The sequence below is a fragment of the Primulina huaijiensis genome, chromosome 14 (assembly GCF_012295235.1).
Source record: "Primulina huaijiensis isolate GDHJ02 chromosome 14, ASM1229523v2, whole genome shotgun sequence".
Lineage (NCBI taxonomy): Eukaryota > Viridiplantae > Streptophyta > Magnoliopsida > Lamiales > Gesneriaceae > Primulina > Primulina huaijiensis.
In genome coordinates, this window is record NC_133319.1 from 947,098 (window position 1) to 969,988 (window position 22,891).

At 36.9% G+C, this 22,891-nt stretch overlaps 5 protein-coding genes across 7 annotated transcripts; 3 read left to right on the forward strand and 2 right to left on the reverse strand.

The window, feature by feature from the left end:
* Positions 1-383: 383 nt before the first annotated feature.
* LOC140957133 (uncharacterized) lies at positions 384-8,263 on the reverse strand. The gene is made up of 9 exons (XM_073414263.1): positions 7,799-8,263; positions 7,604-7,702; positions 7,230-7,441; positions 6,145-6,344; positions 5,435-5,758; positions 4,027-4,350; positions 3,215-3,296; positions 1,556-3,118; positions 384-933 (listed from the first exon to the last, which is right to left on the reverse strand). The coding sequence occupies exons 1-9, from the start codon at positions 7,864-7,866 to the stop codon at positions 782-784; spliced, it is 3,024 nt and encodes a 1,007-aa protein (XP_073270364.1). The 5' UTR covers positions 7,867-8,263; the 3' UTR covers positions 384-781.
* Positions 8,264-10,272: 2,009 nt separating this feature from the next.
* Positions 10,273-11,554, forward strand: LOC140957136 (uncharacterized). Its single transcript, XM_073414268.1, has 2 exons — positions 10,273-10,617; positions 10,811-11,554. The coding sequence occupies exons 1-2, from the start codon at positions 10,273-10,275 to the stop codon at positions 11,552-11,554; spliced, it is 1,089 nt and encodes a 362-aa protein (XP_073270369.1).
* Positions 11,555-12,379: 825 nt separating this feature from the next.
* LOC140956793 (probable polygalacturonase) lies at positions 12,380-14,917 on the forward strand. Its single transcript, XM_073413662.1, has 6 exons — positions 12,380-12,566; positions 12,730-13,068; positions 13,359-13,479; positions 13,592-13,766; positions 13,880-13,950; positions 14,123-14,917. The coding sequence occupies exons 2-6, from the start codon at positions 12,730-12,732 to the stop codon at positions 14,821-14,823; spliced, it is 1,407 nt and encodes a 468-aa protein (XP_073269763.1). The 5' UTR covers positions 12,380-12,566; the 3' UTR covers positions 14,824-14,917.
* Positions 14,918-15,144: 227 nt separating this feature from the next.
* LOC140956794 (protein BPS1, chloroplastic-like) lies at positions 15,145-18,451 on the reverse strand. Of its 3 annotated transcripts, none has more exons than XM_073413663.1 (2): positions 18,252-18,451; positions 15,145-16,349 (listed from the first exon to the last, which is right to left on the reverse strand). In XM_073413663.1, exon 2 carries the CDS (start codon positions 16,335-16,337, stop codon positions 15,273-15,275), a length of 1,065 nt encoding a protein of 354 aa, XP_073269764.1. In that variant the 5' UTR covers positions 16,338-16,349; positions 18,252-18,451; the 3' UTR covers positions 15,145-15,272. The 3 variants fall into 3 exon arrangements, with proteins under 3 accessions (XP_073269764.1, XP_073269765.1, XP_073269766.1); XM_073413664.1 differs by lacking the exon at positions 18,252-18,451 and adding an exon at positions 18,092-18,242; XM_073413665.1 differs by lacking the exon at positions 18,252-18,451 and adding an exon at positions 16,702-18,041.
* A 1,158-nt stretch (positions 18,452-19,609) lies between these two features.
* LOC140957138 (probable receptor-like protein kinase At5g24010) lies at positions 19,610-21,022 on the forward strand. Its single transcript, XM_073414270.1, has one exon. The coding sequence runs from the start codon at positions 19,610-19,612 to the stop codon at positions 21,020-21,022; it is 1,413 nt and encodes a 470-aa protein (XP_073270371.1).
* The last annotated feature ends 1,869 nt before the right edge of the window (positions 21,023-22,891 follow it).

Consider the following 22,891-nt stretch of genomic DNA (forward strand, 5'->3'; position numbering starts at 1 on the left):
CCTGTGCATCCTTCGGGACTCGCCCTGGGCCACAAAATAAGGATATGAAAGTTCGTCTTCCATCGTCCAATAGTATTGGAGAAGTCCAAAATCCACCAGAAAAGAGACATGTCATTGACGCTGAGTACAAGTCAAATTAAACCCAAAAGCTTACAAAAAGAGGATAAAAACTACGGCCAAAATTCACGTGATCTAAATTCAAAGGAAAACGAAAAATGAAGTCGACCGAAGAAAATAATCCTATAGCTTAGGGTGGTTAGGGGGCCTAATGGTAGTTCACTTGTCCAAAAAATTGTTCAAAAATATGTGGATTTGAATAATGCAGCAACAACTTATTTGGGATACAATTTTCATAAGGATGCATTCTAAAAACTACAATCAGCTTAAACAAAAGTACGTGTTCTTCTGTGATTAATCTGCAAGAGAGAATTTGCTCAGTGCGAAGATTCATCATACGAACATGGATCTTTAATCTTTGATTACCTAACTAGAAAGAAAGACCAGCTCTAACGTAGTGATCAACAGTAACGGCATAGCTAAACCAAGAAGTATAACAGGAACAACAATAGAAAATAAGATTCAACTGTCATAATCATCATATCCATAACAAAGTGAGGAAGTTCTTGTATTCTCCAACCCCATTCTCGATATAACTTCAAGTTACAGAGGAATGAAACCATATTCTACAAGTTTGCTCACCAAGAGGGTGTGTACCAACGGTGTTGCAAAGATGGCATTTTCCAATATCAACATGGATCGCCCCATATTTAATAGTGTTCAACTATCTATATTGGAAATCCAAGTCTGGTTCATACCCATGATTTCCACGGTTATGGCTAGTGGCAAAAGGGTGGGACTGCTTTGAGTTCGCACGGCGCTCCATTTCTATTAACCTCAAAAGAGCCTCAGAAGGATTGCCTCCAGAATGGATATCTGGAACCAATTCAATCTCGAAAAATTAGATTGAAATTTAGAATCTAAAACTTCAAATAAAATTACTGTTACTACTAAAAAGTATTTGCAGAGTAGCTGATGTTTTCAATTGCAAGTTACTGAGGCATGCACAACAGTAATAGTTAGGTCAACTAGGAACTAAAGACGAACCAAATGATGAAAAATAACTATAGAAGAGTAGGCTGAGAACGTTAACTAATTGTCCTGCTAAAATCTAAAACTTAGCAACTTTCTATATCATGAACTGCTTCCTGGGAGAAGATTTTAGATCTTTAATATCAGAAATAGAAAATGCATAAAACAGCAAGTTCCATAAATAGCGTACAACCAAGCGAATTCTTCATTATTTTTATGAGTTCACGAGTTCAGCTACAAACTCTTATCACTATTTTTGATGAGAAATGACACACAAGAACAACCTATAAAAAATATATAAAGTATTCGCCACCAGTAGATATACTGTTTTTCTTACAGTTCTCTTCATTCATTGAAGTTGGAATATTGGACATATCCCTAACCATTATAACCTCAAGTTAAAAAGACAAGACGATGGTACCCCAGTTTCACCTGTAGTGGTAACATCAGATTTGTAAAAGATTACCTGTAAAAGGCACCCCACGGCTGCCAATTTTTGGTGTATGATGCCCGAAAGGGTAATTTTGCATCTTATTCAGTTCCGGCAAAAAGTAAGCTGCTTGATTGCCACCCCTTGAGAAGTCAGGTAAGATGTGAGGAGGATGGTTTCGCGACATTTGCATCTGCTGATGCAAAGCTGAATGATGTGATGGAATCTCAAATCCTGCGACCCTAACATTCTGGTGAGGAAAAGGTCGGCTCAAATTTGACTGAATTTGATAATTGGCTAGAGAATCATTGTTAAACATGGTTTCAGGACCCCGTAACCTCATCTGGGGATTCATATGAGCAGGATGTGACTCCAACTGATGATATAATGGCCTCACTTGTGACATTTGTGGCGTCTGAAACTGCGGTAAAGATTGCTGCATCTGAAGGCTGCGATAGGGATTGTAAGGCTCCATTTGTTCATAAGGATCGTGTACAAAGTGCCGTTTTTCCAAGCCTCCCATGAGTTGCTGATCTTTAACAGAACTGATAGCTGCCAGTTTGTCCATTATATCAGCATGTCCATCTAAAGATGAGTTCACATTATTACTCGAACTACCAATTGACATAAATCTTGACATCCAGTGGTCACGAGGATCGCTTGAAGAAATGGAGCTCAATTCAGGCAGCTGAGTTTCAGCACCCTCTTGAAACCCAACGTGCATTGGAGCTGCTTCTGCATGATGCTTTGATGAAGTTATATCAGTTAATGGATTATCAAAGCCATTCCAGTTCTCAGCCTTGCTCATATTTGTCTGCTGTTTGTGATTTGAAGCCAAAATACCATAGTCATGACTTGGTCTTTGCAAGCCAAATTCATTGCGTCTAGGGGAAGAAAGGCCATCATCTGAGACTGGAAAGGGCAATCCAGGAGGGTCTGAGGCATCAACTTGAGCAGACCCGATTGAGCCTCTTTGGACAGAAACAGGTGCTTCAACTGATTGTAGTTCATTCATAAAAGCAGTTCCAAAGAGTGTTTCAAGTGTCAGGGAATTAACCGAACTGGGGACATTACTATTGTTCTCATCCCATTTAGGTCTATTGACTGTTGTCTCCACATTATATTCTTGAGAACCTGCTATTTTATCTCCTAAATCGATATCATCAACACCAGAGTTTACAATCCGTTCAGTTCCCTTTTGCAAAAGAGAAAGCAGGTGTACAGATGCATGGCCATCGACATGCACATTTTGTTGTTCAGTATTCGCGCTACTTGAACACCAACCTTTTGATGCTAAGAGCCCAACTGTACTTTTTGCACTGAACTCTGATAAAATTGATTGTTCAAGGTCTTCACAGGTAAGCACGGCCGGAATAGTCTCCTCATCGTTACTAACGCTTAGCTGGTTAGCGACCCCATTATTAGAAGACATGATGTCTAATTTAAACGGATCTGATTGTTCAGATGTTTTAGAAGAGAAATCAGGTGGAAAGCGCTCAGCTTCTGAGTCAGAAACATGACATCTACTTTTATCACCACTGATTATTAGTGATAATAAATCATTTGGCCTCCCAGATGACGTGTCAACAGACTTAACTTCTGCAAGATTTTGAAATAGAAAAATGAAAATCAAATCAACACAACAGCTTCAGAACTTTTTTCCAATAGTGAAAGTGTAGTACTTGAGCATCACACCTTCATCAAAAAACCATTGGGCAAACTTCGAAGACGGGACAGAGTCGGGGCGCCATGTATCATCAGGTTTACTATCATGATGCTGAACAAGATACATCCAAAGTAGAGTAAGCTACAGTTCAAAAAAGTAAAAATCACGTGAAAAGATGAGTAAACAGCCTTTTTTAGACCTAGAAGTGATCAATCAACTTACATACCCACCTACAATCAAGAAAGACCGGATTACAGAATATCTGAAAAAATGCACTAGACTGAATAAATCAACAAGAGCAAGACTCTATATCAACTCATAAACTGGTAAACATAAGCACAAAAAAACTCGATACAGAAAATGACACCTGTTTTAATATAAAATTTGGTAAGTTACAACACTGTTAAAAGATTACTAATAATGCCACAGGCATATGGTTAAGTTTTTAGGTAAACAAGAAAACGCAAGAATAGATGATTGATGATTAAATCAAGAAGGGTAACATAGGATAATGGGACACCTGCAGGTCAGTTCAAGATTCATTTGACCATTCATCCATCCACAGTCCAGCTTTATTCCAACAAAGTTATTTAACATTTTGTAAATATCAAAATTTTTCACAAGCCATTGCATTGCTCATGTGTGAATATTGCTCTGCATGAGATTTTCTTAAAGAGAAAAGAGAGTCCCGGTTTTCAAATTTGCGAACACATTATCTACTTTAAATTTCAAGATACATAATCAATCTTCTTGAAACACAGTGAGATGGTAAATTTTACAGAAAGATTGGCAGAAATCAGATAAAACACATGCAACAGGAATGCATTTAAATTTGAATAACCTCAGATGAAGTAGAACCACAGGAATTCATAGATAATGTGCTGCCAAAAAAGTTCTCCAACGCTGAAGTAGAATAATTTTGATTGGATTCACTAACAATATCCTCTGATACTTTGGCATCAAGTTCGACTATCCCAAAGTCATCCAGGGTTCCATGAAAATTGAAATGACTAGATCCGTGAGATATATGATCTTTCTCTGCAGGCTGTCCATCAACTAAATTAATCTCCTGAGACAGCTGTTGTTCTAAACCATCTTTTGAATTATTTTTGACAAGGTTGGCTTCAGGATCTGTGAGGCCTACCCCAGTTACAGGTTTCCTGACCTGTAAAATGGAAAATAGATCTGACTATTCAGAAAAACCAATATCAATGGTTTTGTGATACAGGTCTAAAATTTAAAGAAGAGGAGTATGAACGGTATCTTACGAGAAACCTCCCATAAACAAGGGAAACTGGGACCATAAAGAAAAGAGAGGGGGAAGGGGAAGAGGAATCACGTAGGGTATCACGCTTGACATAAAATAAGTGGTTACTCCTTAATCTTCATTGAGGCCATTAGTTTGCAATGAAAGAGCTCCAACTACCGAAGTTAACAAATCAATCAGCACATATCAAGGAGGCTATGTAGCACAAACGCCTTAAAACAAATTCTGAAGTATCGGACATGGATACGACACACAGATACACGTGCCGGTTACAGCAAAATCCGTGTCGTTGATTTTTTTGAGTTGACTAGTCGGACACGGCGAGGACACGCCGCGGCAAAAAAAATTGAATTTTTTTGATACATTGTATATATTACATAAATATGTATATATGTTTCTACAATATATTTATATAAATATTTATATCTCTACAATTTTTAATTTTTAATACTAAATTTATATATATATATATGTAATATTAATACATATTTTTTTAATAATTGTCATATCCTAACCGTCGTGTCTTGTATTTTCATAATTAGTCGTATCGCCGTATCCGTATCGTATTCGATACGATACTAGTACCATGCAACATAGGGTAATATGGAAAGAACATATTTATATTCCAACACAACATCTAATCAACGATGTAAAGAGAGATCTAATCACACACGTTAAAGAACACATAACTCCGTATAAAAAAAGCCCAAGAAGGAGATCATGGATATCATGAAAATCACTTGAAGATGTTCACACACATTAAAGGGCACATAAATCCGTATAAAAAAATCCCAAGAAGGAGATCATGGATATAATGAAAATCACTTGAAGATGTTCACACATGTTAAAGGGCACATAAATCCATATAAAAAGCTCAAGATAGAGATCATAATATTATGAAAATAACTTGACGATGTTCCAAAGCATATCTGTATCTTTAATCCAAGAAATAATATAGAAGGGGAAAGTTGAACTATCATACCTCTGACAAAGGAGGATGAACCAAGGATTTCACACCAGAATTCTTATCAAGAACATTGTTTTGAAAACCAGGTGGCACAAGTGGTCTAGATGCAGGAGAGAGTGAGGCAAAAGAAGATTTCTCAAAATCATTACTAGTGATCGGAATAGCAGCAGAGGCCTCCAATTCATTTTTGGTCAGAAAATGTCCTCTTTCCTCTTTGCTATCATCCGAATCTTCACAAAGGTCTGAGATATCATCTTTCTGATTCTCCAGATTCGATTTTTGCTTCTCCTGAAGAACCTTTCGCTGTTCTTTCCTCATCATCGCAAAAGAGGCTGGATATTAACAGAAATGAAATTATGGAAAAAGGATAGCATAATTACATAGAGCTATACATGATTCCAATAAGAACAAATTACAAAACAATNCAAAAGTATAAATATATATATATAATTCAAAAGTATAAATAAAGATAAAGAAATATTTTAGTAATTTTAATGAAATTAAAAAGCACATGAGATAAGGTAGTTAGTGAGCTACAAATTTACTAATAGAAATTTTTATGATATTTGTATTAAATGAACATTTTCGTAATCTGAGATGAGTAAATTTGGTATTTTAAAATTCTGACACATGATCCAAAACATAGTTACTCTAAGCCCATCGTGCTTTATAATATGTATATTTATATACAGATATATATGTGTGTGAGTGTGTGTGTGTGTTTACTTAACCTTGTATGGTCGTGGTGGATGATATGGCTCATTGCTCTTACTAAGTTGATAGTGCTCACTCGTTCTTATCTTTGGGGCCGACATACCAGACGCATTTCCAAATGGTCTCGGAAATGAACCACTACCAAGGAGCCCATCAGGTTCACGAGTTTGCCAAGACCCTCGAGCTTGATTTCCGAAACGCCTTCCAGATTCTATATGATTAACGATGAATAAAAATTTTTGAAACCCTTACCCACAAATGATGGGACCAAATATAAATTTTGCTATTTCTTAAAAGGAAGCGAGGTTAAACAGACAAGTAGAGAAGAACAAAAGTTCACTGCAGGCTTTGGACCAAGAATAAAATAAATATAGGATAGAAAATATGCCTAGCATTCATCCACTCCAAGTACTCTCTATTTCTCATAGTTCCGGATGAAGCAGTCTGCATATCAAACACCAAATTAGGCAGCGTTCTTAGATTACAACTACGACTTTGTTGTTACTAGTCCGCGTAGACCTCTCAGGAAGACATCACAGTAATGCAATCACGTTTTATCCTACAGTATAAAAGTAAAATAACCAACAGACAAGTACAATTATGATCACAGTAATGCAAGCCCGTTTTTCTCCCTACCGTATAAAAGTAAAATAACCAACAGACAAGTAAAAAAAGGACATACGCCCAATTGAGGAGTCCAACTCAAAACTAGTATACTAGTAGAACCTCTCCAGCTTAGGGAACACTCAACTATTGCTTGTTGAGACAATGAAATACATATAACATTGCTCACACCATGAAAAGGTATATCCAATGGCTGTCTATGTTGGACAATTTTCACTCACCAACAGGTATATGTTGCAAGCTCCTTCATCCGAATTGTAATGCAGATTTTAGCTATATTATGGGCATTGACTAGCAGCCCTTTCCAAGATCTCCTCTCAAAGCACTAATGCTAAACCAACCCAAGAAATAGTTTATTATGTCAAGTAACCTCTAAGTGAAATACTGCTAAAATTAATTACGGAGAAAGCCTACAGCTGATAGCATAAAACCGTTTATCCACTAAACTTATGAAGAAATTGTTGAACAGAACCTGAATCCCTGTCAGATTGGGAATCATTGTCTCGATCACTCCTTCCTGAGGAAGGGGTTTCCCATTTTCCATGAATGCCTCTAGAGTAGTCACCAGAATCCCCTTGAGCGGGTGGAGATGAGCCATACTGGTTCCGTCTGAAACTCTGCAAGGGTAAGCTCCCAGGAATTCTTGGTCGATCTGGTATGCTTTCTGAGGTGCCCTGAAACTCACTACATCAAACCCAACATGCATACATAGTTAAAACAATGATGGTCAATAGTTACTAACATGCGTAAAAAGAAGATAGAAATTCCAAACAAACAACGTAACAAACTTCACTAAGAATATTATTTTTGGGTTTCCATGATGTAAAACTAGCATTCAATTCTCACCTCAGCAATGATTCATCAAACCCACTTGGCAGCTTTCTGCAGATATCCAAATTACTCAAAGACACAATAAACTTCCTCGTATATGATAGTTTAGGACCCCTGAATCATCAAAATAATCCTCTGCTATTAATCCCAAACACAATAAAATTAAAAACCAGGGACAAAAAAATTCAGCAGATAGAAAGAGGTAATTACTTTAAATCTACTTTGAAATTTCCAGAAGCATTGTGCGGGTAGCTTTGATCTTCATTTTCTACGCTCATTCTGCAGTTCAGAATTGCAACTAACTTTTCCACAAGGTAAAAATGAATTCTCAGGTCGAATTCACCAAATCTAATCCAATAGAGTATAACAAATACCGAAGGTTCGGCTACAGTTACAATCTAATCTATACAAAATCTCAAACCTAGGGTTCGGCTACAAGAACGAAAATAGAAATACGGAAAACAATAACTTCAGTACAGAATTCCCTCAATCTTTTCTTCATACTTTTCGAAAAAAAATTAGTCAAAATCACCAGCACATCCACGCGTATATTATGCTAATTATTGATACATGTATGTATCGGTGAATACATACATATTCGAATCTTTATGTTTATAATCGTATTTTTAGGTTTTGTTTGTAAAACAGGGGAAAAGAGCGTGGAAGAAGTGAGAATATTTTTTATAAAAATGAATAAGTAATAGCAAAACCAATACACAAACGCTCAAAAGGTCAGAGATCGTTCACGCGCTCCACAGTGACGTGAAAGTCACACATATCGGGATAGAATATAATTTCAATATCCAAATTCCAAAATCAATGCATTTTGTGTGTATATATAAAAATCAATGATATTTGTTGATTCAAAAAAAAAATCCATGGAAGTAATCATCAATGGTTTAGATAAAAGATTGAAAAAAATAATAATGTTAGAATAAACATATAAGCATTTCGTTTATATTTGCAAAATACTAACATAAGAATTAATATGTATGGACATTATTAAAGTTCATATTTGCAATATTCAAGGATAAATAAAGTCTTGCCGGCAGAAGAAATATATTACATTTGTTATATATATATATATAGTTTTGATATGCTGCACATCTACCGTACACACTTATGTGAGCACCGATGAGGTGTCACGATTTGAAATAGTGCAATGATTGTCTATACGAGAGGGAGAAAAAATAATTGTATTGGGATGATATCTTGAATAGTTTTTGATTTATTGTCTGAAATTATATGTTTGCTATAAATAAATTGAAAAAAAAAACACGCAGGGGTGAAGTTTGAATTATCTTGAACAAACTTAAGATTGCGCTTTTAAGTAATTTTTTTCTACGGCCGAAAACCCCTAAAAACAAACAAATACAATTAATACTAAAATAAGGTAATTTTATAATTATCAAAATTTATAAAGGGTAATTTTGTAAAGCTCAAAGTTATAAGGGATGAGATTGAATAAAATGACGTATCATAATATTAAGTTGTTTCTCTTTATTGAGCCCAAATATTATATATAGTAAGTATATTATAAAGAGCGGAAAGTGAGTATCAAGTATCAAGAAAATATCAAGTTTTAATAATTAATAATTTTGATTTTTTTGTTTTTGTTTTTGAAACCATATCAGGGGACTAGTCTCATCCCACGGGGATTGGTGTACAGACACGGGTGGCATGGCTGAGATTGTTGAGCGCTACTTTACAAATCTATTTAGCTCTACTAATCCTACCGCAGATGAAAGGAATAAGATCCAGAGTTATGTAAACGCAACAATTGATGATCAAATAAACTCAGTTCTTTGTGCCCCATTCTCGGCTGCTGAAGTGCGGAAGGCCTTATTTGACATGCACCCAGATAAAGCACCAGGACCGGACGGTATGTCAGTTTTCTTCTTTCAGAAATGTTGGGATGTGATCGGGGAGGAAACAACTGCGGCCATATTAAAAATACTCAATGATGGGGCAGCTATTGAGGATTGGAATGCTACAATAGTTACACTGGTGCCGAAAATTCAGAATCCTATGACTATGAAGGACTTTCGTCCAATCAGCCTTTGCAATGTCTGTTACAAAATAGTTGCCCGGAGTTTGACGAATAGGTTGAGTCCTATACTAAACAAGACAGTTAATGAGTTCCAAAGTGCCTTCATCCCAAGTCGACTGATTTCTGATAATATTACTCTGGGCTTCGAAGCGTTACATTGGATCAAAAGTAGAAAAAAAGGCCAGAAAGAGTATGGTGCGTTGAAACTAGATATCAGCAAAGCCTACGATAGAGTGGAATGGAGCTTCCTTGAAGGTATGATGATTAGACTGGGCTTTTCCCCAATCTGGGTGGAAAAAATTATGCGGTGTGTGCGTACTGTAAGGTACTCCTTCTCTTTAAATGGTGACATTATTGGAAATGTCATCCCAAGCAGAGGCCTAAGAAAGGGAGATCCTCTTTCTCCTTACTTATTTGTATTATGTGCACATGGATTATCTTGTGCTCTTCTATCTCTTGAAGAGCGACGGTTATTAACTGGAATTATAGCATCATCACGTCCTGCCATTACTCACATATTCTTTGCAGATGATAGCCTGCTTTTCCATCTTACCTTTGGCGGTCCTTGTTGTGGAGCATACCTCTACTGGAGAATGGGATTTGTTGGCATGTGGGGGATGGAGCTAAGATTGCCATGAAGGGGGAAAGATGGATTCCGAACTGTAGAAGAGGCGTCATTCCAGTTGGGACACAGAACAACCATATGGTGGTTAAGGACTTTATTGAAAATGGGAGATGGAAGGAATCACTGGTACGACAACACTTCTCACATCACCTGGTGGAAGATATCCTAGCCATTCCCATCTCTTCAACCCACCGTGAGGACTACCGATTCTGGCTCTTTGATCCGAAAGGAAATTACACAGTTCGAGATGGGTATAAGGTAGCTACGGGATTCTATGACTCTCCAACCTCTAGTTCGAGCTCTCGTTTGAAAAGTTGGTGGCAATACCTTTTGGCTCTTTCAATCCCTCCGAAAGTCTGAATATTTTGTTGGAGAGTATCACATGATATAATACCTACAGGACAAAATTTATTCTCATCGTGTTCCAGTCTCTGGTGTGTGTCCGTTGTGTCAGTCAGTTTGTGATTCGACAAGCCACGCATTATTTGTGTGCCCCACAGTCAAAACCTGCTGGAAAGGGTCCTGCTTCTGGCCGTTATTGAAACAGGTTAGGCATTTACCTACGATTGATATTTTCCTATGGATGAAGGAGAAGCTTAGTAAACCAGAATTTGAGATGTTTGCGATGCGAACTTGGGCAACCTGGTCTGAACGATTGAGCTTGACACACAAGAAAAAGGGACGTTCAGATGACATTAATGCAGATTGGAGTGAGATTCTATTACATGACTTCCAACATGCTAGACTAACTCTATCTTCTACCATGGAACCTAACAAGTGTAATTCACCTAAGGTCTGGGTTGCCCCACCAAAAAATAAACTCAGATTGGATGTAGATGCCGCTTATAATGAAGATTCCAATAAATATGCAATTGGAGGGGTGGTCAGAAACCACGAGGGACAACCTGTCCTAGCATTTGGAAAGAAAATTGATAAACCCCAGTCTATTACGTGTGCTGAACTTCTCGCTATTGAAGGTGGTTTACAGATTGCTCAATTGCACGACTTACCGATTTATCAAGTTACATCAGACTCTCTTCTAGCAGTGCAAGCAGTCACAAAGCCAGAAGAGAATATCAGTTATGTAGGGTCCATAGCTACAGATATCAGAAATTTCTTGGACTCTCAAATTAACATTATCCTTAGTCATATTAGGCGACCGGCAAATGTAGTTGCCCATTCGATTGCTGCTTTTTCTATTTCATCCTCGTCTCACTTCGTGTGGGAGACTGGGGATTTCCCCTTTTGGTTAATTCATCTTGTAACGAAAAATATCTTAACTTTTCAATAAATTACAAGATTTGACCGTTTAAAAAAAAAAGGTATTGGTCTCCGAAATTTTCTACGAGCATATGTTACTGCAAATTTACTAGAATTCTAAAGCGTGGGTTGGAAGGAAAAGAAGATATCATTGCAACCTCAAATTAAAATCAAGAAGATATGATCATTTGACCTGTTTGGGCTTTAAATTCACCTATCCAAGCAGTCTTTAAGTAAGACTCCAAATTTTGTACAAGTATTTTTAATAGTAAAAGTTTTACCCCAAAACACCATAAACCATTAAATTATAACAAGTGTTTTATAATAATCATGGATTTCTCTGTGAGCCTTGTCAAGTTTGCACTATCAAACTTAAAAGATAAGCAAATATGGCGTAAGGATTTTAGTAATGGCTGGTCTCGTGGTGGTGGGGTACGCACATTCCAAATGGGTCGGCCGTAATGCCATTAGAGGATGATCACGGCTAGGCTCTAGGAGTTGGATAATATTCTGATTATTTTGATAAGTCGATTGGTTAATTCTTTTTTAGAAAATCACAATGAATTATAGTTTTTAAGAATAATTTCTCCATTTTATAAAAGTTGAAGGTAATACAGAGAATGTTTGAATTTTTAAAATGTGTATTTTTTCTTTAAAAAAAATGAAAATGCTTCTCCAAAGTCAGGTAATATGACTTTCAGGCTTTTAATTTTTTTTAATCATTTTAGTATTCAAAACACAAAACTTAGCCAGATTATTGTAATGCATGTTTGTTGGTAAAGATTTGGTGTTGCCATGTATTTTGTTGTGTGCTCAACTCATGAGCATGGTTTGTGTACTGCATGCGAAGCGTGAGAAAAGAAAAGAAAAGAAAAGGTTAAAAAGATAATGGACGGTTAAAGGGACAAAAACTATGAATATATTTGAATTTTTTAGTTTCACAAGATGCATTAGTTAATTTTACAACGAGTTTGGTGCTTTTATAAATTCTTGTTTGTGTTATTAAACGTTTCTCGTGAAGAACATCCTTTTCAACACTTCAAGTAAGTTGCCACTGCACATTTTTCAAAACCTCATATCCATTTCAGGCACAAATTTTCCTCTTTGTTTCACCAAATTTCGAATTTAAACATTCCCTTGTCGTCGTTAACTCAGGGACATAGTTTTATGTTTTAATGATCAATAATCATTATTTGTTCCTGATAGATGATGATCAAGGCAATTCAGTTACTTGTGGCTGTTTTTGGGGTGCTGAATCTGAATGGGATCGAATGCAGGAAATCAAGAATTTTGAACTCATTTGAGTATACCGCCATTAATTGCAGAGTTCACAGTGCATCAATAGTGGATTTTGGTGGGGTTGGAGATGGGAAAACAGACAACACAAAAGCTTTTCAAAAAGCAGTAAATCACCTGAGGCAGTACGCATCAGATGGTGGGGCTCAGCTTTTTGTTCCTGCTGGTAAATGGCTGACTGGAAGTTTCAATCTTACCAGTCATTTTACATTGTATCTTCAAAGGGATGCACTCCTTCTTGCATCTCAGGTGAGTTACAATTTGCCTGAAACTGTATATATTAGGTTGTTGGGGACAATTGACCTTCCGGATATAACATTATTGGACGTGTTTCTATTCGATACTTCAAGTAGTTGGTCTGTGCAATTATTTCTGAGCATCCGGTCCTTAAGTGTAGACATGAGTTATTGTCAAGAACCCGAGATAAAATCAGATATGTTCTATTTCTATGTGATTCCGTTCTGTTTTTAATCACAAGTATTAGTTTAAAGAACGTGACACATCATGTGAGGATTCGAATTCCATCTGTGATCTTTCAGGACGTCAAGACATGGCCAGTGGTCTCTCCTTTACCATCATATGGTCATGGAAGGGATGCAGCCGGGGGAAGGTATATCAGTCTTATATTCGGAACAAATCTTACTGATGTTGTTATCACAGGTATGAATGTGCACGTGTTTTTGCCTTCACTTTGTTTTTCCTTATATATATGGAGGAATTGTAGGATATGAATTTGGAGATTGTGAAGCCTTTTACGTTGTATGTATCTCAGGAGCGAATGGTACCATTGATGGCCAGGGTGTTCTGTGGTGGCAGCAGTTTCATAAGAAAAAACTTAAATACACTAGACCTTACCTTATTGAGATCATGCATTCAGATAAAATCCAGATATCTAACTTAACATTTGTGAATTCTCCATCATGGAATGTTCATCCTGTTTACAGCAGGTACTCGTATTAAGTGGCTTGAATCAGTGTTCAATTTTGGATTGCTTGCGGGTTGCCTACCGTGTCTTTAGAAGTTTCATATAATTATTCATTCGCTTGCCACATATATGCAGCAACATAATTATACAAGGCATTACAATCCTAGCTCCAGTAACATCTCCAAATACTGATGGAATAAATCCAGGTTTGTGACTTTCTCAGCCAAAAAAAAAAAGAAAAAGAAAAAGATGAAGTCTACAACTTGTTGATTTCAACATTTGATCAGAACACACCAATTCTTGAATTCAGGCTTCTAATTTCTTTGACACAATAATGCAATGAAGTTTCTTTAATGCTGATGTTTGGTTACACATTAGATTCTTGCACAAACACAAGAATTGAGGATACCTACATTGTCTCTGGAGATGACTGCATAGCAGTCAAAAGTGGGTGGGACGAATATGGTATCCGCTATGGTATGCCAACCAAACATCTCATCATCAGGAAACTCACTTGCACTTCACCATACAGTGCTGCAATAGCATTAGGCAGTGAAATGTCAGGTGGAATTCAAGATGTGAGAGCACAGGATATCACAGCAATTCATACCGAGTCCGGAGTCCGAATCAAGACAGCAATAGGTAGAGGGGGGTACGTGAAAAACGTATATGTGAAAGGCATGAATTTACACACAATGAAATGGGTTTTTTGGATAACCGGGAACTATGGCTCTCATGCGGACACTCATTATGATCCGAAAGCATTGCCTGAGATTGAAGGGATTAACTTTAGGGACGTTGTGGCGGAGAACGTGACAATGGCTGGAAGGATGCAGGGGATTTCGGGTGATACATTTACCGGGATTTGTATTTCAAACGTGACGATAGGGATGGCTAAGAAGGGGAAGAAGTATCCATGGGGCTGTGAGGATGTGAAGGGGATTAGCAGTGGCGTAGTGCCACGTCCGTGTAATCTTCTGGTGGATCAGGGTGAAGGGATAGTAGGGATGTGTGACATTCCCGCAGACAGTTCGGCCATTGATGCTATGGAGTTGAAGAAATGTTCTTATATAGGATAAACTGAAGGGAGGTAACATTTCTTGCTCGTTTCATAAAGGTTGCCTTGCTTGTAACCTTAAAAGAGTGAATAAAATGAACTACTGGTTATGGAAATCTTGAATGTCTCAGTATAGAGTTTTGATGGTGGAAGTATAAAAAATTGACGTTCAAACTCATCACACTTGTTTTAAGAGAATTTCTGTGATTCATTATGCCACGCCTCGTGCGTTTTAAACATATAACTTCAATCCAGACCTGTTTCAAGTTGACCTTAAATATAATTTATAATTTCAATAACATTAGATAAAAAATCCAAACTATTACAAAACGAACACATAAGAAATCACAAGCTAATATTAATAGCACCATAAGAAATCACAGCACCATACATCTTAATACATAAAACCAGAAAAATAAAAACTACATAGCTGCACACTTCTGTATATAGAGGAGCGTTCACACTCATCAATCACCTAACTACTTGGTTTTTTATATTGTTCTTATGCGGAACTTGGTCAAAGATGTTACTGTCGGTCTTAAGGTTAAAAAGTAAAGTGTCACGCCCAGTGAGAACAATTTGGAAGAAACCGTCTATGACCTTAGCAAGCAGATCAAGTTCACGTGAAAACTCTTTCGCTGATTTTTCTAAAACCAATGCCGCTTTTTTCAACCCCTCGCATCCAACAGATTCGGCACCATCTCGCACAAAGGGGAGCACTTTCTTGGCACCCATATCAACAGTATAGAGCTCTTTCAATACCGTCATCTTTCCATTAGAATATATGCTTCTTATTTCAGTATTCACAAAAGTCTGAACCTTTGTAAAAGCCGTGGCCCACAAACAAGTATCTGGAACCTGTAGGTCCATCAACTTATTCGAGGATCCAGAGAATGCAGTCGCAAAAATGCTGCATACAAAAAGGGTTATCACTTTCACTCCATACATAGCTCGCATCAAAACCATTCCCTTTGAAGAATTCTTAATCTTTGGCAGGTCTAATGTTTGGGAGAGGCAGTCCATGACACAGAAACAGTTATCAAGTCTCGGATTCTTTGAGCCAATGTGCTTACTCCATCCATCCAACGAGGAACATGCTCGAACAAAGTGATTTGAAGAAGCATTGTTCACGTGATGCAAGACACATTGAAGATAAAGATGGCCATGTTTTAGTCGACTAATTTCAGAGCTGAAAGCAATGCAGATGTCAAGTAACTTCACACTGTCAGAGAAGTATAAGTCGATCCACTTGTCCTCCCAATCACAGACAGGAAGTTCAAGGGCCATAATAAGTGATTTTATGTCTGAATGAATTTCACAAAGCGATTTCGTTGCCATTATCATCCATGACAGGTGGAGGACATCTTCCTTATCTGCTGGCTTGAGCTTTTTAAGCCTCTCTGCCAATGACTCCTCGAAATCATTCAACAAAGCAAGGAGCTTTGGAGAAAGGTACGACGAACCCTTAGGTAAAATTGCTCGGAAGGGATTTCCGAAAGACAGAAAAGGTTTGTGTGGTTCCTGTGGGCGACTCATTTGAAAATTTTACTGCAAAATAAAACAACAAAACACAAATGAAAAAAGCAGAAAGCCAAGTTCTCTAACCAACTGTGTATATGTGTCTGTATATATATATTTATGGGGGAGGGAGGGTGGCACGAAAAAAGGAGAGGAACATGATGGAGTAAAGTAAAAAAAAAGTTGCAAGAAATAAAACTTATCAGGTATAATTTCAGCTCAAGTTTTTTCAAAATCAAACACTATTAGAATAATGTAATTTGGGCACAGCTTAAAAAGTACAATCGAACGAACAAAACCGAGTGTTCACTAGCTCCAAGAACAAATCATAGCAGCATATTCTCAAATCAGGAAAAGCCAAGTTGAAGGATAAGCAGAATACTTCCATCCTATCTGGGCAGTAAATTTGTAAGACTCAATTTGTCTACCCCAACAACTCATGTTTCCACATGTTTCACTGGAAAGGTTGCCGTGGCCATGTGAGCGGATGCTGACATTGCGATGCTAGCCACCCACCCACCCTATATACCCGAACAATGGATATTAGCCTTTTATACTGTATCCTTATATGCCCATTCTAGCCAAATGGAGGGGCATTCCAGTGAACCATGGGTCCCCAATCCTATGATGGCAATCAGCCAGAATATTGCAGCACAAAACACTTTCATAGTCCTTAAAACAATGTTGAAAGAGACAGTTAATAAATACTAAATACAAAAAAGATCAATGTGCTCATAGTTGTCAAAGGCGAAGGCGAGAGGCGCCACCAGGCAAGGAGCCCAGGCACTTACCTGGACCAGCCTTGGAAGTGAGCGCGTCTGAGTGAATTTTTTTTAATTACTTGTTTAAAACAAAAAAGCTCAAACCCAAACACCAGCAACCCAACGACCCTCTGCTGGAATCAGAATAAGAGAGCTATGAATATAAGAACAAGGTGATGATATCTACGTATAAAACAACCAAAAAGACCGATTTCACATATTTTGGATGAAGAGGAAGAAAAAATTGATGTTGATCAAGAAAATGATGAAGACCAAATGGATACAAGTCCGAAAGTTCTGGGAATCTGATGATTCGATGGAAGAAGATGAACTTGATTTGGATGATTGATGAATTTTACTCATGTTACTAATTCACATGAACTTATAAATTGTTTTTTGTTCTGTGTGACATTGTGACCTAATTATTTCATATTTAATACAATTATTCTAAGAGAAATATATATTTTTTAAAATTAAAAAATGTGTGCCTTGCTTGGGTAAGACGCACGTCTCGTCTTGCCTCGCACCTCAGGCTCCATGGCCATTGTGCGTCAAGGGAGCAAGTGTGCGTCAAAGTGCATCTTACGCCCTTGACAACTATGTATGTGCTGAAGGATGATATATGAATCATATAAAGGAAATAAATCGTGTAAATATCATAACTTCAATTCATGACATAACTTACAGCTAATAAAAAAGTTCACACGGATCTAAAACGTCCATAACAAAATATTCAATGATTCAATCCAAGACAGAAATGAACAATAAGTACAAAATAATCAAAAAACTTCTGGTACACTAAACAAAGCTTTAGATCTTCACGAATTAGAAAGGTCAACGCCTAATTCGCCCATAATTTTAAAAATCAATCTGAGTTTTTTAATTCTGAAAAATACGATTCGAACGACTATAATATTTCTTGAAATTAAATGGCCAAAAACAAGAATATACAAAGTAATCATTAAAATAAACACACAAGGTTAAAAAACGAAAACCAGACAAAATACTCACCAAAACTGTCAGATCTACACCGATCAGAATGTTAAATACCATGATTTTCCCAATTAAGCTAAGGAATTGAGATATAATTAGCCGCATATAAATCACAGCACACGAAAAACAAATAACATACATATACAATTACGTAAATATACAGACTGGAAAGCCGTACCTGAAACAATACCAGGGGACAAGTTGAAACTTCAAAGAAAATATCCGCGGAGGCAACTTTCGTGTGTAGCTGCGTTTAAAGAAAATCTAGGGCAAGGCGATGACCGTTTCGTACATGAGACACGTGGTGAAAAGTGAGTGGAAGTAAGATTTAGTATTTGGTTACGGTGGTGGAGCATGTAGCGGATCCGGAAGGGTGGAAGCTGACCGTTGGCAAGTTGGCAACTTGGTAAGGTCAGATTATTGGAAGGTCAGATTAAGGCGTGTTTGCTTGGGAAAAGTAGAAGTATATATCTCCTATTAAATATTCATTTACGAAAATTTGGATGTTTTTCTATGCCATGGTGGTGGTGGATTTTTTTTTTAATCAAATTAATCTTATCACTGAAATTAATCTTATCACTAGATTCAAATATCCTTGATAAAACGAATGTTTACAAGATACATGAATATTTATTTAATCTTGATCCACAAAAAATTATGAAAGACTTCTAACTAAATTATTTTTTCAATCTGCACTCATTTCTCCACTGTTGAATACATCAACTTATATATATTTTAGAGTTGAGATTGGGAAATGTTATGTACATATATACAGTATACACATACATAATCGGTTTTTTTCCACTACACACTACATGAAATATCGAAAATACACACTTCTACATTGTGAAAATTAAATATGCATTATAGACCTTAAAATTTTATAAAAATTACACCAACATCTTTTGCACCACATGTAATTTGACGAGTTGAAGTATTTTGATGATATCTCATATAACAGTAACAGTTATCAAAATGATAAGAGATTAAAAATGTTGGAAAGAAAATTTAATTTTCTACAATCATATTTCGGACCGACTAGATTAGTTTGGACTTTATCTTTGATAACCAATCGTTGCAAAATCGAGCTAAATGATACATACACAACAATCAGCAGTGTCCGTTATAATATTTAATGTCTGAACTAATCTAATCGATCTAAAATATGACTTGTAGCAAATTGAGTTTTTTTCCTAATTGTTTTGCTCGCTTATTATTTCGATTATTAATATATGAAATATTATCAACACACTCCAATTCGGTAGATTTCTAGGTGGTACAGAAGGTCTTCGGACAATTTTTTTAAAAAATTTAAAGTCTATGATGTGTACTTAATTTTCACGTAAAAAAGTGAACATTTTTTATATTTCAATGAGTGTTTGGTGCAAATAACGCGTATATAACCATCAATTTTCGATCTGTTTCGGGTCGGGTTGGCCCACTTTCGTTTTTTTACGCGTGGCCCGGTCTTTTCTTTTCATGCCAACTGCATCCGAATTTCCAAAGACAATTCTACCAAATTGGAAGCTCCCTGCAATGGCGACGGCCGTAAACTCCATATGTGTTACTTTCTCCCTCTACATCTTCTCCCTCTCACTCGTATGCATCGTCTATGCCTTCTCTCCGGCCGATCATTTTCTTGTAAACTGTGGCTCAAGTGCTGCCGAAACCCTGGACCCGGACCACCGAGTTTTCACCGGGGACGATTGCGGATTTCTCATCTCGACACGGACGAGTCATTTGGTGAAAGCTGATTCACAGCTTGATTCATCCTCTCCTTTGTATCAAACAGCTAGAGCCTTCAATCGTCCAGCGCATTACGCGTTCCCGATTTCAGACCGTGGGACCCATCATTTGGTACGCCTCCATTTTCATCCACGTTTTACGAATAATTGTTTTGAGGTTGAATTCCATGTCGTGGCGAACGGATTCTTGTTGCTAAATAACTTTCGAGTGCTGAAAGGTGATGGTCTTCCCATTATTAAGGAGTTTGTGATCCCTGTTGAATTGGGAAAGCTGGAAATTTCGTTTATCCCGTCAGAAGATTCGAAATTCGGGTTTGTGAATGCGATAGAAGTGATATCTGCTCCGAAAGATTTGATTGCTGATGTAGCACAGTACGTTGATGGCGGAAAAGTTGAGTGGATTCATGGGTTATTGAGAAATGGGTTTGAAACTGTGCATAGAGTGAATGTTGGGGGATTTAAAGTGACACCCTTTAACGACTCTTTGTGGAGGACTTGGGTAACTGATGACAAGTACCTACAAGTGAGAGATGGTTCTGAAAAAATTCATTTTGGTGGTCGAATCCAGTATCAAATGGGTGGGGCTAGTCGAGAAGTAGGGCCTGATAATGTTTATAATACTGCTAGGATTATAAAGATCTCAGGTGATTCGACTCCAAATTCAAACATAACGCTGGCATTTGAAGTGGAGAAGGGTTATAGGTATATGGTTCGGTTGCATTTTTGCGATATAGCAAGCGTGTCCTCAGGCATGATTTATTTCAATGTGTACATTAATGGGAATTTAGCTTATGAGCATCTTGATTTGTCGGATGTTACAAATAGACTGCTGGCTTCACCATTTTATGCCGATTTTGTGGTTGATGGGGGGATATCGGGAAATTTGGTCATCAGTGTAGGGCCATCGAGTATGAGCTTGCCGCATGCGGTTGATGGCCTTGTCAATGGAATTGAGGTATGGAAGATGAACAATTCGATGGGCAGTTTTGGTGAAGAGGTTTCGGCAGAGTATGTGTGGAGGAGCTGGAGAAGGGGACATGCTGGTGTTTTACTTCCCTTGGCTGCTGCAGTATTCTTGCTGCTTACTGCCTCTGTTCTTATGGTGAGGAAAAAGAATGGTTATGTGGGATGGTCGCGCTTGCCTGTAGATGTTTCTGAAACTAATATGAAGTTTGGCAATCAGTTCTCATCTGTTAAAGCTTGAAGACCTTGTAGAATAAACACGTTTTTTTGTTCTGCTCAAAAAGATTGGAATTAATGCTCTCCCAGACGGTACTGTCGTGTGAAATACTGCTGCTGTCTTTTGCTGTAACTTGTAAGTAGTCATAACAGATGCAATTACATATTCAATATCTATTTTGTTGTTTCCTTGGTGTGTATGATATGTTAACTGCTATGTATTGTAATGAATGTATTGAGATTCATATGTTGATTAGATACAAATGCTTTATCCCGTGAGTGGATATTTCTTTATGTTCCAAATGCTCTGAAGCATGGAATCTCTTTATGCAAGTATGATAGCTGATTTTGCTTGAGATTTTACTCGGAACTCGGAAGCAAGCATATTATAGTAGAAGATATCAAGAAATTGCTGATGAATTACATCTCTTTTATTTTTTTCGCCCTTTCAGCACAGGAATTGTTTCTAATTAAATTAAATTATTTAGGCTCACTTGATTGTAATAAGGTTGTGTCTTTGCTCCTGTCCGCGCGGTTGCAAACCCTTTTATACTCTCTCTCCGTTTTTTTTTTGTGTGTGTGCATGTTTAGAAGGATGGGGGAAATTGGGGAGAATAACATTGGTCACCCCCGCATTGTGTATGGGGGAAAATTGATCACGGTTAATATTTAACCTGAGGTAGGTGCAAAAGGTTGGCTCTTTATTAGTTTGCTGTTCCCGTATTTAATGCTTACGGTTAAGTTATGTAGGCACTCTTGAAATTTTTTTCTAAGGATATATATAGCCACAAGGTTTGAATTATGAGTAGGTATCATATGAGACGGTTTCGTGAGACAGGTCCTCCTGATCCATATTTAATTGAGTTGAATTGAAAATCAGTTTCATAAAATTGACCCGTAAGACCATCTCACGTAGAGTTTTTGTGTTGAATTATTACATTGATACCCTTGAGATGTTAACTAAACCTCAATGTTGTTTGTACACTCGATCAAATTTTTCTGGTGTTATAATTGTTAGTGTGATCATTGTTATTCTGAAGAGCAGAAGGTATATTTCTACTTAGTGTGATCATTGTTACTCTCATTTCATGTTGGACTTTGGTTTATGACCGATTAAAAAAATTATTTTTCATTTTTTTAATTGGACTTTTAATTTTTGACCGTCTTACTGCAGCCGTCGACGCCTAGCGTCCAGGTCGATTTTTAAAACACTGTAATTTGCGTTCATGGTTGGATAAACATCTCCATATTGTCCATATTGTCATTGTGTAACATGGAAAACATCTCTGGCAGAAGTTTGAATTTGTTTGCAGCCATCAATCGTTTAGCATCCACTACTCATCTTGAATGTGTTCCCTTTTTTGTCCCGTTAATCATATCATATCGGATTCTGGTTGTTTTTAATTGCATAATGTCATCTTTTTCTTGGCCCTCACTGTGTAGCCTGAAGTTTTTTGAATCCTACTTTTCTTTCATGGTGGAGGATATGGTTTCCACATTCACCACTACAGTAAGGCCATTTTTAACGATCTGGTGGAATTGATGACATCTGTGAGATACATATTTGAGAGATTAATAATAAAGCAAATCTTTTTAAAAATAAAAAAGACTTTTTTAATAACGGTATTTTTTAGACATAAAATAGGTTGTTTCTATTTGTTTTTTAATGGCCCTGTTTCTGAAATTAAAAAATAAGTTTTTTATTTTTCTTTGTTTTTCTATATCTCGAAACAATGAACAGTCAAACAATCTAACATAACTTATCTATAGAGAAAGAATAATAATAAAAATTCAGAACCAGATAAATATATATTTTTTATTTTTAAATTTGTAATTATTAATTGTGTTTAATTGCTTTTATTTACTTGGAAGAGAAACATACACAAAAATATTA

Bases quoted from the DNA above. Each gene is read 5' to 3' on its own strand.
- LOC140957136 (XM_073414268.1), top strand. From the start codon at position 10,273: ATGAAGGGGGAAAGATGGATTCCGAACTGTAGAAGAGGCGTCATTCCA. The intron at 10,618-10,810 runs GTCTGAATATTT...TTATTGAAACAG, and splicing joins CTCTTTCAATCCCTCCGAAA to GTTAGGCATTTACCTACGAT.
- LOC140957138 (XM_073414270.1), top strand. From the start codon at position 19,610: ATGGCGACGGCCGTAAACTCCATATGTGTTACTTTCTCCCTCTACATC.
- LOC140956794 (XM_073413663.1), bottom strand. From the start codon at position 16,337: ATGAGTCGCCCACAGGAACCACACAAACCTTTTCTGTCTTTCGGAAAT.
- LOC140956793 (XM_073413662.1), top strand. From the start codon at position 12,730: ATGATGATCAAGGCAATTCAGTTACTTGTGGCTGTTTTTGGGGTGCTG. The intron at 13,480-13,591 runs GTATGAATGTGC...TATGTATCTCAG, and splicing joins TACTGATGTTGTTATCACAG to GAGCGAATGGTACCATTGAT. The intron at 13,951-14,122 runs GTTTGTGACTTT...GTTACACATTAG, and splicing joins TACTGATGGAATAAATCCAG to ATTCTTGCACAAACACAAGA.
- LOC140957133 (XM_073414263.1), bottom strand. From the start codon at position 7,866: ATGAGCGTAGAAAATGAAGATCAAAGCTACCCGCACAATGCTTCTGGA. The intron at 7,703-7,798 runs GTAATTACCTCT...TTGATGATTCAG, and splicing joins AATTTCAAAGTAGATTTAAA to GGGTCCTAAACTATCATATA. The intron at 7,442-7,603 runs GTGAGAATTGAA...GGTTTGATGTAG, and splicing joins TTTGATGAATCATTGCTGAG to TGAGTTTCAGGGCACCTCAG.